General features: G+C 50.3%; 1 protein-coding gene across 21 annotated transcripts in view; it reads right to left on the bottom strand.

Annotated features, from left to right (window-relative positions):
* CACNA1C (calcium channel, voltage-dependent, L type, alpha 1C subunit) overlaps positions 1-22,406 on the bottom strand; it is a 659,923-nt gene that overhangs the window by 584,487 nt on the left and 53,030 nt on the right. For all 21 annotated transcript variants that reach the window (XM_011931029.1, XM_011931041.1, XM_011931040.1 and 18 more), the window contains exons 2-3: positions 13,272-13,602; positions 8,646-8,751 (exon numbers count right to left, since the gene is read on the bottom strand). In XM_011931029.1, coding sequence (XP_011786419.1) covers positions 8,646-8,751; positions 13,272-13,602 — 437 coding nt within the window. The remainder of the gene's footprint in view (positions 1-8,645; positions 8,752-13,271; positions 13,603-22,406) is intronic.

Below are 22,406 nucleotides of genomic sequence, written 5' to 3'. Positions count from 1 at the left end.
TGACGGTATGAGTGGGAAAGGTGATGTGCTGGCCGGCTGGTCCAGGGACTCACGGAGCACCTTACCACGTAAGGAGGCAGCTGTAGTAGAATGGCTAAGAACACAGACCAGGAGACGCCTCGCCCACATCTGCAGGGCCATGACTTCGCTTCAGGGCTACATCGCACAGGGTGAATTATTTACATTCTCTGAGCTTCTGTGTGCTCATCTATAGAATGGGATAATAACATCTCATCGTGCTATAACCATGTTTAGATGCATTTATACACAAGGCACTTAGAGCAGCATCTGCGTGGTGTGAACTCATAAGTAGTGTCTGTTGCTATTGTGTTGAAGGCTTGGAGAAGTCTTATAATAATGTATTTACCTTTGGCTAACTTGGTACTTACCGAATTTATTTTGCAACAGAACCAAGTTTTGATTTTTTTTTTTTAACAGAATCTGTTAATACTGCTACAGAGTGTTTAATCTTTAAACCATTTTCACATATACCTCATTGGATACTCACAGCGACCCTACACATCCCAGAGAACACTGCAAATAACCCAAGCTGTGGTTTCACACAGTCCTAAGCTCCCACTCCAGCCCTGCAACTGCCTCACCAAGTCACCTTACTTCCCTGAGATTTCACTTTCTTATCTGAAATAAAGGGACAACACCTCACAGGATCCACTCACTCACCCAGGGTTCACTCAGCAGATATTTACGGAGAGCCTTACGCATGTCCGTTATTGCCAAAGCACCGGGGATACAGCCGTGAACAAGAGGGATACGTTCTCGACCCTCAAGTGAACAAATAAATAGAAAGGATAATTTACAGTTGTGGAGATTAGAAACATTGCACACGGCCGGGCGCGGTGGCTCACGCCTGTAATCCCAGCACTTTGGGAGGCCGAGGCGGGCGGATCACGAGGTCAGGAGATCGAGACCATCCTGGCTAACACGGTGAAACCCCGTCTCTACTAAAAATACAAAAAAAGTTAGCCGGGTATGGTGGCAGGCGCCTGTAGTCCCAGCTACTCGGGAGGCTGAGGCAGGAGAATGGCGTGAACCCGGGAGGCGGAGCTTGCAGTGAGCTGAGATCGCGCCGCTGCACTCCAGCCTGGGCGACAGAGCAAGACGCCATCTCAAAGTAAATAAATAAATAAAAACAAAAAGAAACATGGCACACAAAGCACTGGCACCTGGTGGTCACTCGATAAAGGCAATTACAATGACTAAGCAAGCGTTACTACTCCACGTGCCAAAAGAGATACCAACAGAGAGGTTGAGTGACTGACCTAAGGCCACACAGTTCAGATCTCTCCTCCTAGGTCAGTGCCTGCAACTGTGGCTCTGGTATAGCTTTTAAGACACACCCACACCCAGGTCCCACTCCGACCCATTCGGCAGGAAAATCTGAGGGGAGACCTGACTCAGTAGAAGCACTTTCCCAATGCACTGTGTCAAGCCCATTCTCTCATCCAAAAACAGGCTCTGCACCCTGCCTTCCACACCCCACTGCACAGCACAGGACAGGGTGTGTGTACATGATACAGTGGCTATGTGGTTTGTTCCTTGCAGTTATCTATTAGTGTATTTTATAACCCTAGTATTTCTGCAAGCCCTAACGCCTGCTGCATCAGGACAACACATATGAGATAGCAAAAATAATAAAGTTCATTTCCTTATCACCATTATTGCTGATGCATGAAAGCCTCACAAAAAGCCTTCTCACTCTTAGGCAAACCTGATAATAAAAGAAAACACAGTTCACTGCAGGGAGAAGAGGGGAACCCAAACTGGCATTTTCATTCACTTCTCAAAGCATGGGGGCCGACAGGGCTCAGAGCCATCTCAGACCTTGCGGTGGTGGTCCAAGTGCAGGGCCCCGGTCGCGAGATTCAACCCCGCACTGCGTGGGAGCGGGGCAACCTCAGGCTGACAGGCACCTCCTGAGCGAACTGGCAAGAGACACCCAAAGCCTGGGGGTGGGGGAGTGGGGTCCCCCACCAGTGCTCTCCCTCTGGGGCTCTTCTTTGGCCATTAATGGATCCCCGCTTCTCTCCCTGTGTAGTCAGAGGCAAGAGTGAGCACACAGACACCAATCTTGCTGGGTCAAAGCTGCCAAAAAGCACAGCATTTTGGTCTCCTCTCTCCCACCCTTCCGAGGCCAAAGCTAGCACAAGGTGCCAATGGCCCTGACTTACCCCCAGGGACCAGGTGGAGCGGAGGGGCCTTCAGCCTGGTTTAGAGTTCCAAAGAGCAACACACATTCGCCTGTGCTGGGCATGTCCTATGAAGTTTACTTACGTTAACTCACTTAATCCTCTCAACCAGGTTATGATGCAACTCTCCTTGCCCCAATTTTACACCAACAAACGGGCAAATCTGACATTTCAACCTTCTTCCTAGTCGAGCTCAAGCCCCTCTGACAGACGGCTTCTCCTCTCACAGCCTCTGAAGGAAGAAAGCTCAGCCAAAGGATGATCCCTTTTCTGGCCTCATCCCCTCTTCTCTCCACCTCCACTTCAAGCCTGGCTCTCTTGCTCCAGAAAGTACATGCACTGTTCTTTGCACAAGGTCAAATGCCAAATATATTCTCTTAATATTTCAGCTCAAGCCAAGTCTTTGTGGACTTCAGGGTATGCAGAGAAGAGGGAGTTTTCCACACACAGTGAGTCGGCTCCGCTTGCAGAGCTTGTTCAACAGACGTCAGACAATCGACCTAACAGGTGACAGCTCTTGGCAGACAGGGGTTACAGCGGCTATATTATAAATCATGTGCTACATAGAGGTGGCATTGCCAATAACAGCACTGAGTCTAAAGAATGTCATGGCATGGCCCAGTTCAGCTTTCATTATGCTTCACTAGCATGAGGAAAAGATAACAAAGATGATGGATTTTGGTGTAAAAGTGTATGTTAGATGGAGCCTACAACAAACAGACTTTAAATAATGCAAGAGAGATCTTAAAAAAAAAAAAAAAAACTCTATTCTGGAATACTTTTCATCTCTTGGAAACAGAAGAAAGCAAAGTGTTAGAAAAATAAGGGGAGATTAAATTAAGCAGGTGGGAGAAAGGAAAGGGCCTGCGAGAGAATGGGTGGAAGCCGATGAGTTTGCGAGGGAATCTGAGAGCAGGAGCAAGCACAGATGTGAATTTGCAAGTGTGTGTGAAAAGAAGAATCTTTTCTAATTCTGTGACAGTGTGAGTGTGCTTTGCTAAACAGATTATTCTTGAACCCAATGGAGTGGGAAAGCTCTCAGCAGTTGACGTGTGTTGTCTTTCTGCTTGGATCCTAAAGGGAACTTGTGGGTAGACAGAGCTGATTGCGGAGGGAGCTGAAGGTGGATCCAGTCACACCATGAGGAACATTCTAGGTCACTGTTCTCAAAGAGCAGCCCAGGACCACTTGCATCAGAACCCCAGGGGAGCTTATTAAAACTTCAAACTCCCAGGGCCCACTCCAGAATCAGAATCCCTGGGAGCAGGGCCTGGGAACACGCATTTTAATCATCCCTAGGATCTTATGCCACAGGGGTTGACAGCCACTGCTGCAGGTGCATCAGCATCTCTTCTTTGCTATTTCTCAGAGCAGGGCTCTGAAATAGCAATTCTTTAATGTTTTTTTAAAAAGCTATGAAACCAATGGAGGATTTCTCAAGATTCGTTTTTGGGGTACATAAACGATTTGGGGCATCCTACTCCGGCAAAACAACGGGAATGTTCTAAGCATTGAACCTCAGCAAACCGTTGTCACGCACCTAGTACTTCAGGGCCTCCATAGGGGCACAGACACAGATCAATATCCTCTTCTCTTACTTTTGGCCCTAAGCTCAGCTCTTCTCACAGTCAGGCCAATCCTCTTGTCATTGGCCTTGAGTTGCCATGAGCCACGCTTTGGAACTACCAACCAGCCCCTCTTGGATATCTTAAACTCTCTGTTTCCTTAGCTTCTAAAACTCCCCTCTCAGCAGGTTCCCCTCCTACCTCTCGGGCTAAGCCTTCCTGACATGTGGTGTATGTCCTTCCTTTGCTCTTCTTCCTCCACCCTCTGCAAACGTCACTGTTCTCCGGAGTCCAGCTGTGGTCACTGCTGCCCTCCCGCTCCACCCTGATGCAGGTGCTCTGGACCATACCTACAGCTTCTCCTTGTGTCTCTCCTCCTGTTGCCCCCAAGTCTCCATCCTCAGCATAAACAGTCTCCTGGGCTGCAGGCCCCTGTCGACAGCCCATGGGACATCTCCAACCTCATGCTCCACGGGCTCCTCCACCTGACAATCATCAATCGTATGCATCATTCCCTGCCCCTCAAATATGACCTTCCTCTTGAAGTCTTTCTCCTGGCCAAGGGCACCTGGCTCCTCATATCACCATCCTGGGAGCCAGCTCTCTCCTCCACCCATGAGATCCATCTGGTTACTCATCCAGGCAAGCTTGCCTCCTAAATCCACTGCCCCCTCTCTATCCTTATTGTCACCATCATCTGGACTCTAGCAAGCTTTCTTTTTCTCTTCACAGTGAGGCCTCCATCTGAGCCATCTTCCTCATGCTTCAAGAGCACTCCTCTGCTGTTAAAGCCTTCGAGCCTCCTCCTCACCTGCACCTAAGTCCAACAGTTGGCATGGGCCATCAAGTCCCCATCATCCAGCTCTTCTCATTCCCTCAAAACCAGCACCCCTTCCTCTGGTCCTAAAGAATGTGACCACAGGGCCTTTGCACATGAGTATACTTCAGCCTGAAGTATCTCTTATGGCATCCTCTTGAGAGACGCAATGCAAATATGTCAACCTATGTGAAACTTGCCATTAATCCTTTCTCTACAGCAAAATGAATCAGTTCTTCCACCCTGACACCCTGGCCCCTTATAAGACCTTTCACCATTTGAAACATCTGTTTACAGGTTTATCTTCCCTATTAATCACAGTGCTTATCTGTTGGTATAGATGTTTGGCAAATGACTACACACACACACAAGCTAGACACCTGGAAGGAGAGACCAGAGGGAGGACAGCAGGAAGGAGGCAACTGTAAGAGTCCAGGAAAAAAGCAACAGGGCCTGGGTTAGGGTGACAAGGATGACGATGATGACAACAACAACAACAGTATCCAGCACTATGAACAAGAACCAACACTTAGCCCTTACTAAGGCGCTCTCCTAAGGGCTTTACATACTTGGACTCATTTAATCTTCACAACAACCCTATGAGGTAGGTACTGTCATTATTGTTATTTCCATTTCATAAATGAAGAAACTACGGCACAGGAAGTCTAAACAAATGACTTTGAGAATAGAAAGAAGGCTAAATGTGATACATTGCAAATTACAATCTCCAAGACTGGATTCCTGCTCAGATGGGCACGGCAAGGGGAAGAAGATGTCAGAGATGGTTCTGTGTGACAGCAAGGCCAGCGATGCCATCAACGTGGCCAAGGGAAAAGAAAAGGAGCAGCATTCACCTGGGCTATGTTTTGTTTTCTTCAGCGGGACAGGGTCATGTGGCAGGAGAGAGAATGAGTTCTATTTAGGGCTTGTTTGAGGTATGGGTAAGACATCCTGGCACATAGAATTGTCACTGCCAACCCTACTCTTCCCTAGAACCCTCTGAGATCACTTCCATTTTACAAGCTGGGGAACTGAGGTTTGGAAAGATTAAATAAACTCAGATTAAGATTCAGACTTAATTTTTTTTTTTTTGAGGCGGAGTCTTGCTCTGCCGCCCAGGCTGGAATGAGTGGCGCGATCTCGGCTCACTGCAAGCTCCGCCTCCCGGGTTCACACCATTCTCCTGCCTCAGCCTCCCGAGTAACTGGGACTACAGGTGCCCACCACCACACCCAGCTAATTTTGTTTTTGCATTTTTAGTAGAGACAGGGTTTTACCGTGTTAGCCAGGATGGTCTCAATCTCCTGACCTTTTGATCCACCCGCCTCAACCTCCCAAAGTGCTGGGGTTGCAGGCGTGAGCCGCTACGCCCAGCCCAGACTTAATCTTAAAGTGGAGAAGCCAAGATTTGAAGTCAGGTCTGTCCAAGTCAAATTTTGCTCTGCCCAAGAAGCCAGTTCTTCCCGAAGTTGACTAATCACTGGCATCCCTATGAGGAATTCTTTTTAATGCGCATCCCCAGACCATACCCCAGAACTACTAAATGTGAATCGGATCCACCGGGGTGCTGGGGTCTGCATGGTTGGAGTTCTCTGGGGTTGTAATGACGTGCAGACTTTGAGGTCGCTGCGCCTGACCACAGGCCTCTCCAATGCAGAAAATACTGGGCCAGGCCTTTGGAAAGGCTTAGCACTGGAGATGTCCGTCTTAGCAACAATTTACCGGGAAAGGGAACTTAAATCTGTGGACACAGAGGAGCTCCCCAAGGGGAGAGTGCAGAAGAAAATCAGAGGGCTCAGGACAGAAGCCTAGTAAACATTCGTGCAGACACAGGAAGAGAGGCTGGAAGAAGCAAGGGGAGAATGTGTTTTGAAAAGGGGGCATCTGCAGAGATGCTGCAGCTTGAAGATGCTGTAGAGAGCAAGGACCGGGAGGCGAGGTCACAGCACTCGTGACGGGTTTCTCCATGGGGCTGAATCATGTTCTGATTTATTAGCTGAGGTGAGGTAGTGTTTATTTGTCTGTTTTAGGGGTTTTCTGATGCTCCCCCCACCGATCCCCCCTCCCTCCCCCTTCAGCTGGCAGCATTCACTGCCCCAGGGAAAGTACGACCCTGTGACTGTGGAATGCAGAGAGTAAGGAGTCATCTGCAGCTTTATTGAGGTATCATTGCTATACCATAAAATTCAGCCATTGTAAGTACGCAATTCGATGATGTTTGATAAAGTTACACAGTTGTGCAAGCAGCCCCACCATCTCATGTAGAATATTGCCATCACTCTGCGGTGTGATAAAAACCCACCATCCCTCCCGCATCATCTGTACCCAGCAACCTCACTCCAGCTCCAGAATAAGTCTAGGGTGACCTCTTGTCCTCTCCTACGAGCCCCTCTACCTCCAGGAGGTCCAAGGTTGAGGGGTCTCAGCCAGCCCAAGGTTTCCCTCTAGCTCAGTAACTCAAGCGGCTCCCTTAAACCTCCCGGGAACCGAGGGGTGAAGGGGCTACATGTGGCCATGTCTAGGACCTAAGAAAAACCAAACTCCTCTACCCACTTTCACCACTGCTTGGGCCTTGGGCAGCCCAAAGCGTCATCAGCTTAAGAACAAGATACGGATTCTCTTTGGAACCAAGGCTCCTCTTTAAAAATTGCAGAGTAAATGTTAAACTGCAGGAGGGTTGGCAGGACCATGGCAGGGGAAGGAGGTGGCTGCGCAGGGAAGAAGCAGAACCAAGGGAAGGAGTTCCTGCTTCAGGGAGACACTCTGGCTTGTATTTATTTTGACACAGTAAAGATTTCTTGCCCCTTAAGAGACAAGGTCACGCTTCAGACAGCCTCATGGACGGCGGCCGATGCTCTGCCTTCCGACTCCAGCCATGTCATCACTCAGTGCCGTGCCCAGCTTTGACATTTTTGGAGCCTGTCCCCAACAAACGGCCCCAAGCCAAGCGACAAGACACCACAGCCCACAGGCGGCGATCACCTTACCTGCTGTGCATCAGTGGCTACCTGAAAAAACTGGGGTGACAGCAGAGAAGTTAAAATGTGCATCAGATTGTTTTTGCTGAAAGGGCCCAAGGAAATGTCGAAGGTTACAAAACACAAGAACAACCGTGTGATGGCATCAGCCCAGCAGCTGTGGAAAGGAGAATCCTATAAGCTGCCTGCTTCTTTTGAAAACCATCTTATTGGATGGTCCCATCTCAGTAATTAAAGGAGGGTGCTCACGGCGGGGGAAAGATGGTGGCTCTGATGACCAAACACGCCATGTGGAAATCATGTGAAGAGTGACAGTGTCTCTGCAACGGACAGGGAGAAAGAGACAGGATGTTCCCTGCGTGCCTTTCGTAGAGGCATCCTGGAGTGCCCCAATGTTGCCAACTGCATTCCAGAGCTCTTTTCCACACATGCCCAGACGGAGCAAAAGTCTTTGTAATGACTTCAAGCTCAGCCAAAAGTAAACACACTCTCCACTTTTTCCATGGACCAATTCTAACCCCAAATTGCCAGAGCTGGCCCCTCAACAATCCAAATGGAAAGCCGCCTTTCCTAATAAAAGAAAGCCTTTCTAACTCAATAATAACATCTTGGCTGCAAAAGCAAACGTTCCTAAAAGCTTCCTAGAAATTATTTATCAAGCAGCAACGCTCCAGATCACCTGAGAAAACCCCATCAATGGAACAGAGACATTCAAAGTCAATACAACACACAACCCAAGAATAGGTGTTTGCTGCAGCAAACACCTGCACTCACAACTTTTGCAGCACATCTTGTAGCACTCACGGGATTTGCTACTAAACATGCACACACACACACACACACACACACACACAGAGCTCACCACCACCTAACCGGAATATTCTTTTGGAAAACAGGCCGGGATGAGACAGGTGATGATTTGAATAAAGAGTAAAATAGCACGCGGGATGTGAGCTCTGCAGGGCTTCTGTACATGCCAAACACGTCTCACTTCTCTCCCACATTTCATGAATCTATGTGATCTGAACGCAGTTCTCCATCGAGTAAAAAAGCAGAGACTTGAGGATGGTGGACTTACCAGGTTGGAATTAGTGGCGTTGGAATCATCTTCTGGAAAGGGAATATAGATCGCTAAGGCCACACAATTGGCAAAAATAGTCAGTAAAATAATTATTTCAAATGGTCTGAGAAAGGGAGTTAAGGAAGTTAATGCCACAGAAAGTACAAGTGAAACAAACATACATCTACGTATTTTTTCAAATGAATCAAAGATTCATAAGAATTTTGTTTAAACAATGCATTCCAAGCCCCTTGTATTCTGAAAAGAAACATATGCCTTTTTAAGTACTGCTAGTGGGTCCCCGCCAACATTTTCCCTAATATGTCAAAAGCAGTGAGGGCCAGTCGCGTGCCAGAGTAAACACAGAGTTCTAAAAACTTTTCTCCCCTCCTTTTATTTATTTGGATTGCACTGGTCTTCATTCTTCCCCATGGGTGCCTGGGGTTGCCTCTAAAGAGCATGGCCTGTGCCAAGCACCCCGTTTCCTCATGGCTTACACCGAGCGGCCTGCGGGCCCATGCCCACCTGGAACGGGGCACATGGGTGGAACGGGATTCTAACCCATGCTCACCTGGAACAGGGCACATGGGTGGAACGGGATTCTAACCCATGCCCACCTGGAACGGGGCACATGGGTGGAACGGGATTCTAAGACAGAGAGACTTCCCCTGGGTTTCACTGACATTTGGAGATTTTATTTTTAATCTTTTAAACTAAAGTTAAGAGTGGTTTCCATTTCTTCTCATTCTCTGACAGGATCCAGAGATCCTGAAGACCACCAAGAGCATGGCAGGGTGTCCATCCTGAGTGAGTATAGGGAAGGAAGGCTGTCTCCTCTTTAAGGCTGAGTCTCACAGACAGCATAGAAACGCCTTTGGTCTGCAGAGGTCCCGCTTCAGCAGGCAAAGCTTTCATTCCAAGACCTCATGATTTTTCCTTGGTGTGTGCTGGGCTCTAGCGGGACAGTCGGAGGTTCCCTCACCAGGAGCAGTGCAGGCAGAGGCTCCCACGCCCTGACTTCTTCATCACATTTTCAGGGAAGGACACACTCTCAAGAGAAAAATCAGCTAATGTGATAACACCCCTTCCAACGGGACCACCCCACACCCTCCATGGAAGGGCCTGTCTATGCTCTTCCAGCTCCACTCCCACCTACCCCGCTCCCATTGCCCAGTTTGCAGCCCAGTTCATGGAGTCTCACAGGAGGAGGAAGACAGAGAAGGGTGGAGATCCGGGATGAGGGGACCACTATAATTCTCTCAGGGAAATCCGTACTCACAAAGTTAGTGAATACTGAGGCAGAAAGAGACCTTAGAGATTATTTAGTCTAACACTCTGAGGCCCAGAGAGCCTGAGAAACTTTCCCAAGGCCCCACAGCAGGTTGGTGACCAGCTGAGCCCCGATTTCCCAATCACCAAGTCCAGCGTTCACTCCCCTGCCACAGACGGCCTTCTGACGTGCTCACCGGCAACCCTGGGCCAGGGTCACAGAATTGTGAACTGGGAGGAACCCGAGTGATTATCTTAGCACTGGTCTCCCCAGCCCTGTGGGTACTTCTGAGGATCCATTTTCCTGTAGAACATTTTCTGCGTCCACCTTGATCTCAAAAAAGATGCCACACAGTGGACCCGTCAATCTCCCAACTTTGCAGGTGTGAAAAGTAAAGCAGCCAGTCCAAGACCCCGAGCTGGCACATAGCAGAGCCTGGACCAGAACCCAGACCGACTGACTAAGCTTTTACGTTCTGCTGTCCTTGTGCTGGATGAGGCACAAGTGGTGATGATGGGAGACAGACGCTGATGTTGGTGCCGGTGACAGTAAGGACAGAAGCTGACCTCTGCCAAGAGCTTGCTCAGTGCCAGGCACATTCTTATGCCCCTATGGAAATGCCCTGTGTGGAATGTATGCTTGTGATCCCCACTTTCTAAATGAGAAAACTGAGGCACAGAAGGGTCAGATGTTAACTTGTGCCAGGTCACAGAGCAAGTAGTAGGACGGGATCCAAGCTCAGGCAGTCTCAGTGTTAAGGACTACTCTATACTGATCTACTCTAAAGTTACCTTGAAGGCTTTGTAGGCAGTTCTTTTAGCCCTCCTGCCGCGCCACCTCTTGCCTCCCAAACCTTTTCTCGCCTGCTTAGGAAAGTGACACTGAGCCCACAGGCTGGCCAATTTCATTCCCATCAGCTGGTGCCTGTGCTCTCCCCATCGGGACAAGGACGTAACAACCCAGCCAAGCCAGACCCGTGCACACACACCCACAAAATGTCGCCTCACTGCCTCCACCACAGTGGGGGACAGCTGAGCTTGGGGTTTCTGGCACTATCAGTTCTCTTCCGCTCATTCAGACTATCCATCTATCCATCCTTCCCTTTCTGCTAAAGGCACTGGGCTAATGCCAGAGAAGATCACGTGTAAAAACCAATCAGGCAGAGAAGAAAAGCCACCGGCTAAAAAGCAGAGAACCCAGGTAAGCCCTGGGAAGTGTTCCATGTCACCTTTTGAGGCCCAGATTACTTTTTAAACTGCTTTTCCTTCCTAATGACAGTGTCAGATGCCACTTTTTCAAGAACTGGCTGGCTAGTACTCCAGGCTATCTCCTTCCCTGTCCAGCCACTCTTCCCAAGCAATCCTGGAATGTCACCCACCTGGCACTGCTAAGGCTGGACTCTCTTCCTCTCCTCCAGGTGGGAAGGTACATTCCCCCAGAGGAGTGGCCACAGCACCCAGGGAGGAGGTTTTAGGCCCAGATCCAGGTCCAGCATGTCCCAGTGCACCTGGACTGCAGCCCCTGAACATCCTCCCAAGTACCTAACTGGTTCTACCTAGTATCTACTAGTACCTGCCTAGTCCTGCCTAGTACTATGGATGCAAAGGGTGTGGGACATGCATGGACTTTGGGGTTAGGGGAACCCGGATTTGAAACCCATCTCTGTCAGTCGCCAGCTGCATGATTTAGGGCAAGTCCTTTGGCTTCTCTGGGCCTTGCTGCCCTTCTATCAGGGGTGCCTGACCTGCAGGGCCCTCAGTTTTCCCACTCCCTGACTCCACCATGAGCAGCTATGCAAGCCGTCCTATGGGGCTGACCAAGACCAAGCCTCCCGCCCAGCCCTCCGGGGACTAAAACCAGGCCTGGCCACTCAGGCAGGCCAGCCAGGCAGCTGCAGCCACTTGTTTTAAAATGCATTTTCTTAAAATACTTTTAAGTTGAGGGGCTCAAACATTTATTTATTATTATTAATTTATTTATTTGAGACAGAGTTTCACTCTGATGCTCAGGCTGGAGTGTAGTGGCATGATCTCAGCTCCCTGCAACCTCTTCATCCCGAGTTCAAGCAATGCTCTTGCCTCAGCCTCCCGAGTAGCTGGGATTACTGGCATGTGCCCCCACGCCTGGCTAATTTTTATATTATTAGCAGAGATGAGGTTTTACCATGTTGGCCAGGCTGGTCTCGAACTCCTGACCTCAGGCGATCCGCCTGCTTTGGCCCCTCAAAGTGCTGGGATTACAGGCATGAGCCACAGCACCTGGCTTCAAACATTTATAAAACCAACATTTCTGTCTCAACAGAAACTTTCTTTTATCTGTGGGCTCTCTTCTTTCAACCAGTACCTGAGACTTTTAAATCTTTCCACAGAAACTCATTGATGAAGCCTAATGCTCCCATCCTGGCCCTTGAGAGACATGGCAGTCCTGCCGGGATGAATTCTTACTAAGAAAATTCCCACAGTCAGTACCAGGGATCTAGTCCCATCTGTTCCTGACCACAGGACCCTGGAGAGCCTCTCCTGGGGGGCTCAATTTCATCACTGGTGGAAGTGGGGGTGGAACTTCAGCGCTTAAAGTTCCTTCCCAATTTCTACAGCCCCAGGATCCTGATGAAGGAAGGCGCTTGTAACTCCCCAGTGAGAGCCCAGCCCTTCAAAGCCACTGTCTCTGAGGGACCCACTCACTTGTTTTCACATGGACAAACAGAACACTTCCAGACAGTGTTCTCAACTTCGTCTGCACGTTAGAATTACCCAGAGTGTTTTCTGTTGTTTTTTGTTTGTTTTTATGCCTAGGTGGAACTGAGCGGTCTGTAGTTTGTTAGAACTTTCCAGGAGACTCTAATGTGCAGTCAAGGCTGAGAACCACTTTTTCGGGGCCCTTGAGCCAAGAGCCAGGGGCCCTGACTACCACGCTCTTGCATCTCCTGAGCCCCTTCACCCTAGAGACAGGGAAGGCCACGAAACCATCCAGTGCCATGGCACAGAGGGGAGAGAAGCGAATGAGGCAGCATGTAACTAACAACTGTTACCCCAAGGCATGAGTGGGCCCCTGGGCAAGCTCAGCTACAGGAGATGATATTTCATAACTTCTTAGGCTCATTTTCTCAAACGTTGCTTATTCTATGAAAAACAAAACAAAACAAAACAACCAATCCAGGCAGCTTATTATACAAGCAGATTGCTGAGCCTTGTCCCCAGAGATTCTGATTCATCAAGTCTAGGGCAGGGCCCAGAACTCTGCATTTCACGGCACCCCAGTGATGCAGAGGCAGTAGGCCCAAGGCCCCGTTTGCAGCCCAGCACCGCTGACACAGCCCATGGCCCAGGGAGCCTCGGAGGGCTGGCCCCAGGAACATGCCCAGACCAGCGAACAAAGGATATTTCCATTCGACAATGCTGATGCAGGCCCTCCGGATGGGGTTCTTCAGGGTCAGGCAGAGCAGGGCGCGGGGCGGGCGTGTGGCCGTGGTGCTGCCCTGCTTCTTGGGCTTCCCGTATTGCTGCCGCTTCCGCTGCGTGGAGCTGACTGTGGAGATGGTCGCGTTGCCAGCGCTGCCCATCAGCTTAGCCTGCCGGGCTGCGTCGATGGCCGCCTGCCAGGACAGGGCGGCCCCCGGGGTGGGGATGTGCTCAGGGGCCAGTCCCGCGGCCGCATTGGCATTCATGTTGGCATGGGCGGGGCGTGGGCTCCCATAGTTGGAACCTGTGGCAAAAGAGAAAAGAACACAACAGTGACTAGATAGAAAACGGGAGCGCTTCTGACACTCTCTGGACCCCAGATTCACAATTTTTTCAAAACCTTATTTCAAGCTATTGCAGGTGGTTAGGAGGTGGCACGTGGAAACATGAGTGTGAGATGCTGAGGGAACAGGGCCAGGATCCTTCCGGTCCTGGTTCAGCTGGGTGACCTTGGGCACGTCACTCCGCTCTAGTCTCCTTGCCTCACCTTAGGTGGGCGAGAGATGAGATCCGTGCATGGCAGCACGTATGGACCTCATCAGAAACAGATAAAACACAACACATTACCTGCAAATTAAAATATGTATTTTAAGAACACATGCAAACAAAAGGATATTCATGAAATCGAATAGAATGGCTGTTTAAGGACAGTGAGGAGGAAAATGAGAGTAAGATATGGGGGCAAGGAGGAAGCATAAATGAATGAGTGAGTGAATGTGAGAGGTCATCGCATGAATCAATGATGAAAAGGTACAATGAACTAGAGTATGATTCACTCAACTCTCCGCACCTGAGTTCCAATAAACAAAAATAATATAATAAAGTGAGAAGGTTGCACTAGAGTAAGGTCACATCCAGCTACCTCAAAGCCATCTGGGCTTTAAGTGTTGGTTGACCAGAAGGGTAGGCTAGGGGAGCTGTGATGGTTTTAAATCATGTCAACAAATCCTTTCACATCTGACATCCCTTTCACTGAGAAAGATCTAGGCCCTCCTCTTGAAATAAGGTCAGCCTTTGGTGACTGTTTTACCAATGAAGTACAGCAAAAGTGACACCATGTGACTTCCAAGGATAGCTTAAAAAAAAAAGGCCACATTGCACCCCCCTGATTGTCTCCGGATGGTCGCCCTGGAGGAAGCCAGCCCCCACACAAGGCAGCCATTCAGCCCTAAGCTGCCAGGCTGTGAGGAAGCCCAGACTAGCCTCAACAGAGAGGCCATGTGGCAAGAGAGAGAGTCCTGGCCAGCCCAGTCGCTCCAGTCACCATCTGACCGCCACCCCAGGAGAGACCCCAAGTCAGGACTGCACCAAATCAGTAACTTTTTGAATTACTGACCCACATAAGAACTTCCTGAATTCCTGACCCACAGAGACTGAGCAATAACAGGGTGTCTGCTGTTGTGAGCCACTTTGTTTTGGGGTGATTCATTAGACAGCATTTGCTATCTGGGAAAGGGAGCTATGAGTGGCAGGGGTTGATGGGGTAGGGGAGAGAAACAATGTCAGGAAGGAAACCTGATTGGAACCAGTGCAACCCAGGACTCCAACCTGTGCAGGGACAGCTGCCCTGCTCCGGTGTCTAGGCAACGAAGCTTCTGAGACTGTCCCTAAGACAGCACATATGCTTGGCAAACACTCTTTGGCCTGTTAGGCTGGATGCCTCACTCTAGAATCTGTAAGGTTTGCCAAGCGATCAGCTCAGCCCGGCCCAAACCTGAATCTCCCAGAACACACGCGTGACCTTGAGACGTGGTACCGCTAGTCAATTGGCCAGGTGCCGCGGGATCAAGAAAAGCCGCAGAGAAGAGGGTGCTACTGTGGGCGGTGAGGTTGGCATCTGAGGCCACCTCAGCTGCCCGGGAGACTGTGGCCGGAGCAGCCAGACCAGTTGCACACACGTCACCTCCGAGGCCGCCCACAGCGACCTTTTGTGTTCCATGTGCACAAGGTCTTCCGGGGAAGCCGCTGGGTCCGAAGGCTGCTGGCTCAACCTGATTGACCCCCTCCCTCTCCTCACCTGTGACTAAGACACAGATGAACACTTGGTGCCTCTCCCAGCCGCCTCCCAACTCTTACCTTGGACTGATCCTTCTATGTTTGACCTCCAAGGTAACTTTGCTCCCCATGTGACCTGACTTCTAGAACCTATCACCGCCCCCTCCACCCCGTCCCCACAGGAACCTGTGAAGAGCACACGACCCGGCTTAGCCATGTGAACATTTTCACCTAGAGTCTGCCCCAGAGGCAGAGCCCCAGAAACTTCACCAGATTCCTCATCCAGCCACACCTGAAGTTAGCCCTTCCCTGAGCCACACGCAGGTGAGACAGGTGTGGCCTCTTGGGCCTGACCTCCATTAGGGCTGTACTGCAAGGCTGGCTGAGCCTCCCCTTCTCCAAGTAATTTTCCCCCACCCACCGTGATGTTTAAGTGACTTAAGTAACTTAGCCAAAGCTAATGTGAAATGGCTCTCTGTCCCTTGCAACCAAAAAAACGACCTAATATGCTTGGTCGGTGCCCAAAGCTCGGACCTGGTGGGGCTGTCATTTCTGTTGTACTCCAGTCTATATCCTTTCCATCACACCAGTGGCAGACAATAAGTTTCAACTTTTATGCCAATTGATTGACATCACTGTCCAAAATGCTATCTACTTAAAGGACTCTGAGGATGAAAGATGAGTGTTGTCCGCCACGGGCACAAAGGGCAGGGAATGGCATCACTCATGCCACATAGCTACCATCCCTGCATGATCCCAAGAAGACCCCTCAGGTCCTCTTGGAGACCAGCTGGTCAGCTGCCTCCTATCCCACAACAGTTGCCACCTGCTCTACCTCCATCTGGCCCCTGTAGCATTACAGCCCCGCCTCCACTCCTCAAGGCCTGGAAAATTACCTCTCTGCCATACCCAATTCATAGCCACATTCTCAATGCGGCACCGACGCTCACCTTACCATATATATTCCCTTCACCTTCCTCCTGTTCTCTGTCCCAGGGATAAACTGCATTAACCAGAACATCAGGCTCAAGGAGGACGTGACACTCCCCACCAGGAGATGTCTCATCTCTCCCGTAACTCGTCCCTGTCCTCCCTGCACTCGCTGTGTAGATCCCAAGCCTAAAGTGAGGAAGACCCCCGTAAGGCTGGGACCTTAACCTTTCTCACAAGATCCAGCAGGAAAAGATATAAAGAGTGCGTTTGAATTAATAAAGGCACCCAAAGCACGAGAACTGCTGGAACACCCAGCAAGCATGCGTGTCTCCATTTAACACATAAGAAGACAAAGGAGTGTCTGACTCACTAAAGGTCACAGAATGGGCGACAGAGGGTTGCTGCAGCAGGCACAGGGCTCACAGTGAGCTGCGAGACTCTACTCCTGCCTCCTCAGCCCTCTCTCACACACTCCACATGCACACACACACGTGCTCATGTACATGGTGACAGACAAGGTGCATACCCCCTCCTGGGCTTCTCCAGGCCTCGAGATACAAGGGGCTGGATTTCTGAGCCCAAGAACATTCTTTCTGTTTACTATGATCTCCACGTGACAGCATCCACTACGCCACCTGCCCCCGCAGTAACCTTAGGGCGCCTCTTAGGCAAAAGTGGAAAGCGCCCCTGTTTCCATCTGCTGCACTGGAGCCACCGAGCTCCTGCCTCTTTGGCTTGCCAGGGAAGGCTGGAACTCTAATTTTGCTCCATTCAATCTGTGGTATATAATTTTTTTCTTCCTAGACTCTCTGTTTGGCACTGACAAAATTTAATAGACTATTTCAGTTCCTAGACTAACTTCTCCTTTTCCCTCAGATACATAAAAGCTGCCCTGTCCCCAACTGTTGGCATTCCCAGACCCCAAGTCACTCATTGTAAGCCCTCCTCAGCTCACCCCTCCCCTGAGATGGCTGTCCCCAGACCTTAATCTTTGTATTCACCGCCATGCATTGCCCTTAATCTCCCCCTCTCATACAGGCTACCAGTCCCAAGAGTCCCAGGAGAACACAGGCACCACCCAGGAAAGCTGCGTGAGGGGCACCTCCTGGAGTACGAGGTAGAAGCTTTCAAGATGACAGCTGGCTGTGCAAAGCCCTGGGGCAGCTCTGAAAACCACATCCTGGTGAGCCGCCTTCTGGGTCCTCCCAAAACTCCATGGGGGACCTTATTTATATTGTAAACCATTCCCAGAGCGCAAGGACCTCTCTGGAGCACACCATCTGGAGAAAGCACACAGGAACCAGCCCATGGGGAAAAATGGAATGTCAACCTCTCCCTAGCCAGAGGCCAAGAAAACAGCCTACACTATTTTGGTCCTGGCAGCTCTGAGCATGGCTGCGGTCCTGTGACACGACGAGGGCCCTGCACAGGAACGCGGAGCCACACACAGGTGAGACAGTATGGCCTCTCGGGACTGGCCACCTCTGGGCCTGGGCCTCCCTTCTCCAAGTAATTTTCCCCACGCACTGCAGTAGATCCCCACCCTGACCTGAGACATACGGACCATTCTATAGCAACACTGTCTAATACAATGTTTACAGTCATGGAAACGTTCTATCATCCTAGGGCTGTCCAATACCCTAGCCAGCAGTCATATGTGGCTGCTGAGCACTTGAAATGCTCCATGAGTATCTCCAGGTCACCCACAACAGGGTGGCACAACTACCCAAGGCTCTCAGGAGTGGAAAATCCCCATCTCTGGCTCGATATTTTGAATCCAGAGTGGTGCCATGAAGGTAGGGCAGGCAGTATTGTGTCCCTGATGGCTTTTGTTAGCACGAAATCACCACCCAATGCAAAGAGATCAATTTTCAAATTAGAAAGCTGATTCAAAGCTCAGGCTCCTGGCTGCCAGCTGAAAGGATGCCACCATTTACGTCTGCTCTGGCTCTGCCTGACTGGGCTATTTCCACCGATGCTCCCACCCCTGAACAAGGCCCCAAGCAGCTGTCTGGAAGATCAGGCCACACACCAATAGGTAGGTGCCCCCCAGCAGTGACCTAATCCCCAGACATAAGAAAATGCCTCCCACCTGTCAAATGGCCCAGCTCCCCTGAAGACAGCCTCTGCATCCTCCTTCTGCACCCAGGTGCTGCTGCTGGGGACCAGGAGGAAGGCAGGACCCCAGCACAGTCTGGCCAGCCTCATGTCATTCTGCTCTGCAAGGGTCCAAGTGAGGAGTCCAAGTTAGGAGTCAGTGGCATGTGCTTCCTGGGTGTCCCCTGTGAGTGAGGGGCTTGGTGCTGGGGACTTGGAAAGGGTTCAGTGATGAAACAATTGGTTTTCTTTTTTTTTCTTTAATCCATCTCTATTTCTGCACCTGATTCCCAGAAAATGCTCAACACAGTTTGCTAACGACTATAATCATACTGTTGTCATGATACAGATCAAGGTGGACTACAGGGACGCTGTCTGGAGTCAGTCCATCCATCTCTAAAGAAGGTGCTTATTCTCAAGCCACGTGCTCTTCTACTGACTTCTTGGATGTAACCACGGGGCAGAAGTTCTGAGGAAAGGGGCGGTGAGGAAGACGTCCATCCTAGTCCAGGCCACTACCTGTTTCTTGCCCAGAAGTGCTGCAGTAGCCCCCTGCCATTTCCCTCAGCCCACTCTTGGCCATCCCCAAGCCAATCTCCACACAGCAGCCAAAGTCACCTTTTAGAAACAGAACTTGTAAACTAGGCCCCGTCATTCCCCTAGTTAGATCCCTTCAGAATCCAAACTCCTTGTGACAGCTTACAACACCTGCACGGACTGGCCCTGGCCCACTTCTCTGAGTTCACCTCACTCCCCTCTGGGCCTGGTCCAATGCACTCCTGACACAGTGGCTCATTTCATGCCTCAGACATGCTCAGTTCTTGCCTGCCGCAGTGCCTTTGCACGTACTTAGAATGTCTCCATGTTCTTCCCTCTGCCCTTTGCTAGGCAATCCCTTCTCACAGTTCAGGTTTGGTCTCAGGTGATCCCTTCTTCAAGCCTCTACTCCAAAGAAGCAGAACTCAAACAGCTGCCAGTGTTCTCCCCACTTCCCTGCCTCTATGCCATCCTTGAATAAACATGCCCAACAGCCCTGGCATTGGAAAGGGACTCCCCAATCAACCGTGTGTAGGAAAAGGTCTGAGGCGCCCAGCCTGCTTCAGCAGCAGTCCCCCTGCTTGGCCTTGGCGCCTTCTGTGAGCACAAAGGAATGTCACTCCTCCACCTCCACAGACACAGACAGACACCCACGCTGATTCAGAGGGCGAGCAGCCGCCGCTCACACCGAGAAAGGGAAGAACTGCCAATGAATTTCTCCCTGAAGTCCTGACCACTGAGCAATCTCTGCGGGGCAAAGGGAATGCTTCTCTCAGGCCAGCATGTCACCTAGAAGCCCACTTGACTCTCGCCATCTGTCATCTTGCTGTAGTGACAAGGGGCCTACATTCCCTTTAAGAGCACAGCAGACAACCCGGAACAGAAACCGGACTTTCTCTGCCCACTAAAGGCCCAATGACTAGAAAGCTGGGCCATTAATCTTCCCTATCTATTAAAGACAGCTGGAGGACGTGAACAGAGAGAACACCGTCTCTTGGTCTCAGACGATAAGCCGAGGCCCAGCTTTATAATTGTCATCTCAAGCCCAATGGCACACTTCTCTGGAAGGATGGCGTGTGCTGGGCACCATGTGGTGGGTGAGAGGCTGGTAAACTTGGCGGTCTCAGCAGCTCTTCCACCCTCCTCCTACTGTGCCCGCTGGACCGCAGGGGCTAGAGGGCCAAACACAACGGCTCCCAACCTCCCTTGGAGTGAGAAATCCTGACACAACGTTCGCCAATCAAGAACCGAATCAAAACTAAGTCAGGTGGGGGCGGCGTCTATCTTACAGGTAACAAGCTGGCAGGACCACGCCAGTGGTTTCCTGATTCCTGGGTCATTCATAAGGTGGTGTGATCCCAGAGCCAGCCCTTGGCACAGTGGCTTCCAGGTCCCCCAGCCTCATCATTGTACCTGAGCTGCAGTTTCCTCGGCGGGCGTGTTCTGCAGCGTTGTTTTGGGAATCGTTCCCACAGACCCAGCCTAAAGCCTGCTCTTGAAGCACTTCCAATTATTGTATAAACTCCTAAATTCCTGTACTGAGTGTCCTTCCTCCAAAAATGGCTGCAGATGTTTCTGTGACAGGCCTGAACCCTGACCGAGATATACAGACCCGTCTACAGCAACGCTGTCCAATACAATGTTTACAGTGATGGAAACGCTCTACAATCCCAGGCTGGATTACAGAGCCCGAGCCACCGGCCATACGCAGCTCCTGAGCACCTGAACTGCCGCTAGCACATCTGCCAAAATGCATTTTAAATTTTACTTAATGTTCTACTGTACATTTAGATAGTCCCACGTGGCTAGAGTCTCCCACACTGGGCAACACAGGTTGTGCTGTATTAAGAGGAAGTCCTTGTGGGAAGAGCCTGGTGACGAAGAAGTGTGAGAAGTAAGGAAGACGACGAGCAGAGCACTGAATTCAAAATTGTGGAAAAACTTTTTAAAAAGGCAATCGAGAATGAATTCAGATGTTGATGGGTGGGTGGATTTTCTGATCAGGAATTAACCACCCTATGCAAAAAGACATATTTTCAAAGCATAAGAGATTCTAAGATCCAACAAACAATGTACAAACCAAAAGTCGTTTTTCAGTATCTAATACTCTCATGACATAAATGAGAGATGACTTTCTTCTCAATGGGCAAATGGGGAAGCTGGCCTTCCCCTCCAGCCTAAGCAAGAGAAATCCCCAGGACGCCCCAGCCGAGGTGAAAACCCGCTCCAGGGTGGGCGCCCAGCGGCTTCAGGACGCCCCAGCCGAGGTGAAAACCCGCCCCAGGGTGGGCGCCCAGCGGCTTCAGGACGCCCCAGCCGAGGTGAAAACCTGCTCCAGGGTGGGCGCCCAGTGGTTTCCCGATGCACCCGCCGCCGAGACGCATCTGACTGCGCTTCCTCCTACCTGAACTATTTTCACACCATCTCCAGCAGCATTCTGTCACTCTGCCTGCCTTCCTTTCCCCTACCCTGCTACAGACACAGTTCATGAGAGGTGGGGTGCCCAGAAGAGGCCCCATGACCACAGCAGTCAAATGTACTCCAAAACTAGGAGACTGTGAGGACGCCAGGACATCTGCAGCTCTCTCTCCAACCCAACTGACCAGTACTCCCTCAAATACAATTGTCTTTTTTCTATCCTACAACCCACCTGCCTCCGATGACTGCATGAAGGCAGGAGAAGGCAAAGAGCCTGGAGCACTTCAGAGGCCCAAGCCAATGGGAAAAGCGGAAAAGCTACAGCATTCACACCTGCTAGTGATCCAGCAAACCACACCTGCTCTCTGTTCTTTACAGGACAGCTGGCCGAAAGAAGGTAGAGAAAGGAAAAGGAAGCCTCGTAAGGAACCCCCAGAAGCAAACCACCTGCGATGATCTCAAGGCCAACACCGCTTTGGCGAGAGGAGCCTGATATCACACCCTTGGCACTCAAGGGCTCTCATATTGACATCAGAGACCAGAAGGAAGAAAACAAACTGAGAGACACACAGCTAAGCCATGGCCTTCAACTAAAGATGACAAATTGCCATAATTTTTGCCATAATAACCAAACGCTTCTTCCACTTATTTCCAAGCACGGAGAGGAGGGAAGTCACGACCTCTTTCTACTTGAACTAAAGCAGCTATCACCACCTGGTGATAGCAAACCTAAATTACAGGCCCTAGTTGAGGGTTAATTCACATTTATTGAAAATCAGCATTAAAACTCTTTTAGTGTGGCAGGAGAGATTACTGAATGGGCAAAAGCTGGAAGCATTCCCTTTGAAAACCGGCACAAGACAAGGATGCCCTCTCTCACCACTCCTATGCAACATAGTATTGGAAGTTCTGGCCAGGGCAATTAGGCAAGAGAAGGAAATAAAGGGTATTCACATAGAAACAAAGGAAATCAAATTGTCTCTGTTTGCAGATGACATGATTGTATATTTAGAAAACCCCATTGTCTCAGCCCAAAATCTCCTTAAGCTGATAAGCAACTTCAGCAAA

The sequence above is a fragment of the Colobus angolensis genome, unplaced genomic scaffold (assembly GCF_000951035.1).
Source record: "Colobus angolensis palliatus isolate OR3802 unplaced genomic scaffold, Cang.pa_1.0 Scaffold89, whole genome shotgun sequence".
Classification (NCBI taxonomy): domain Eukaryota; kingdom Metazoa; phylum Chordata; class Mammalia; order Primates; family Cercopithecidae; genus Colobus; species Colobus angolensis.
The sequence above is the reverse complement of the archived record's forward strand: the minus strand, read 5'-3'. Positions and strand labels throughout refer to the sequence as shown.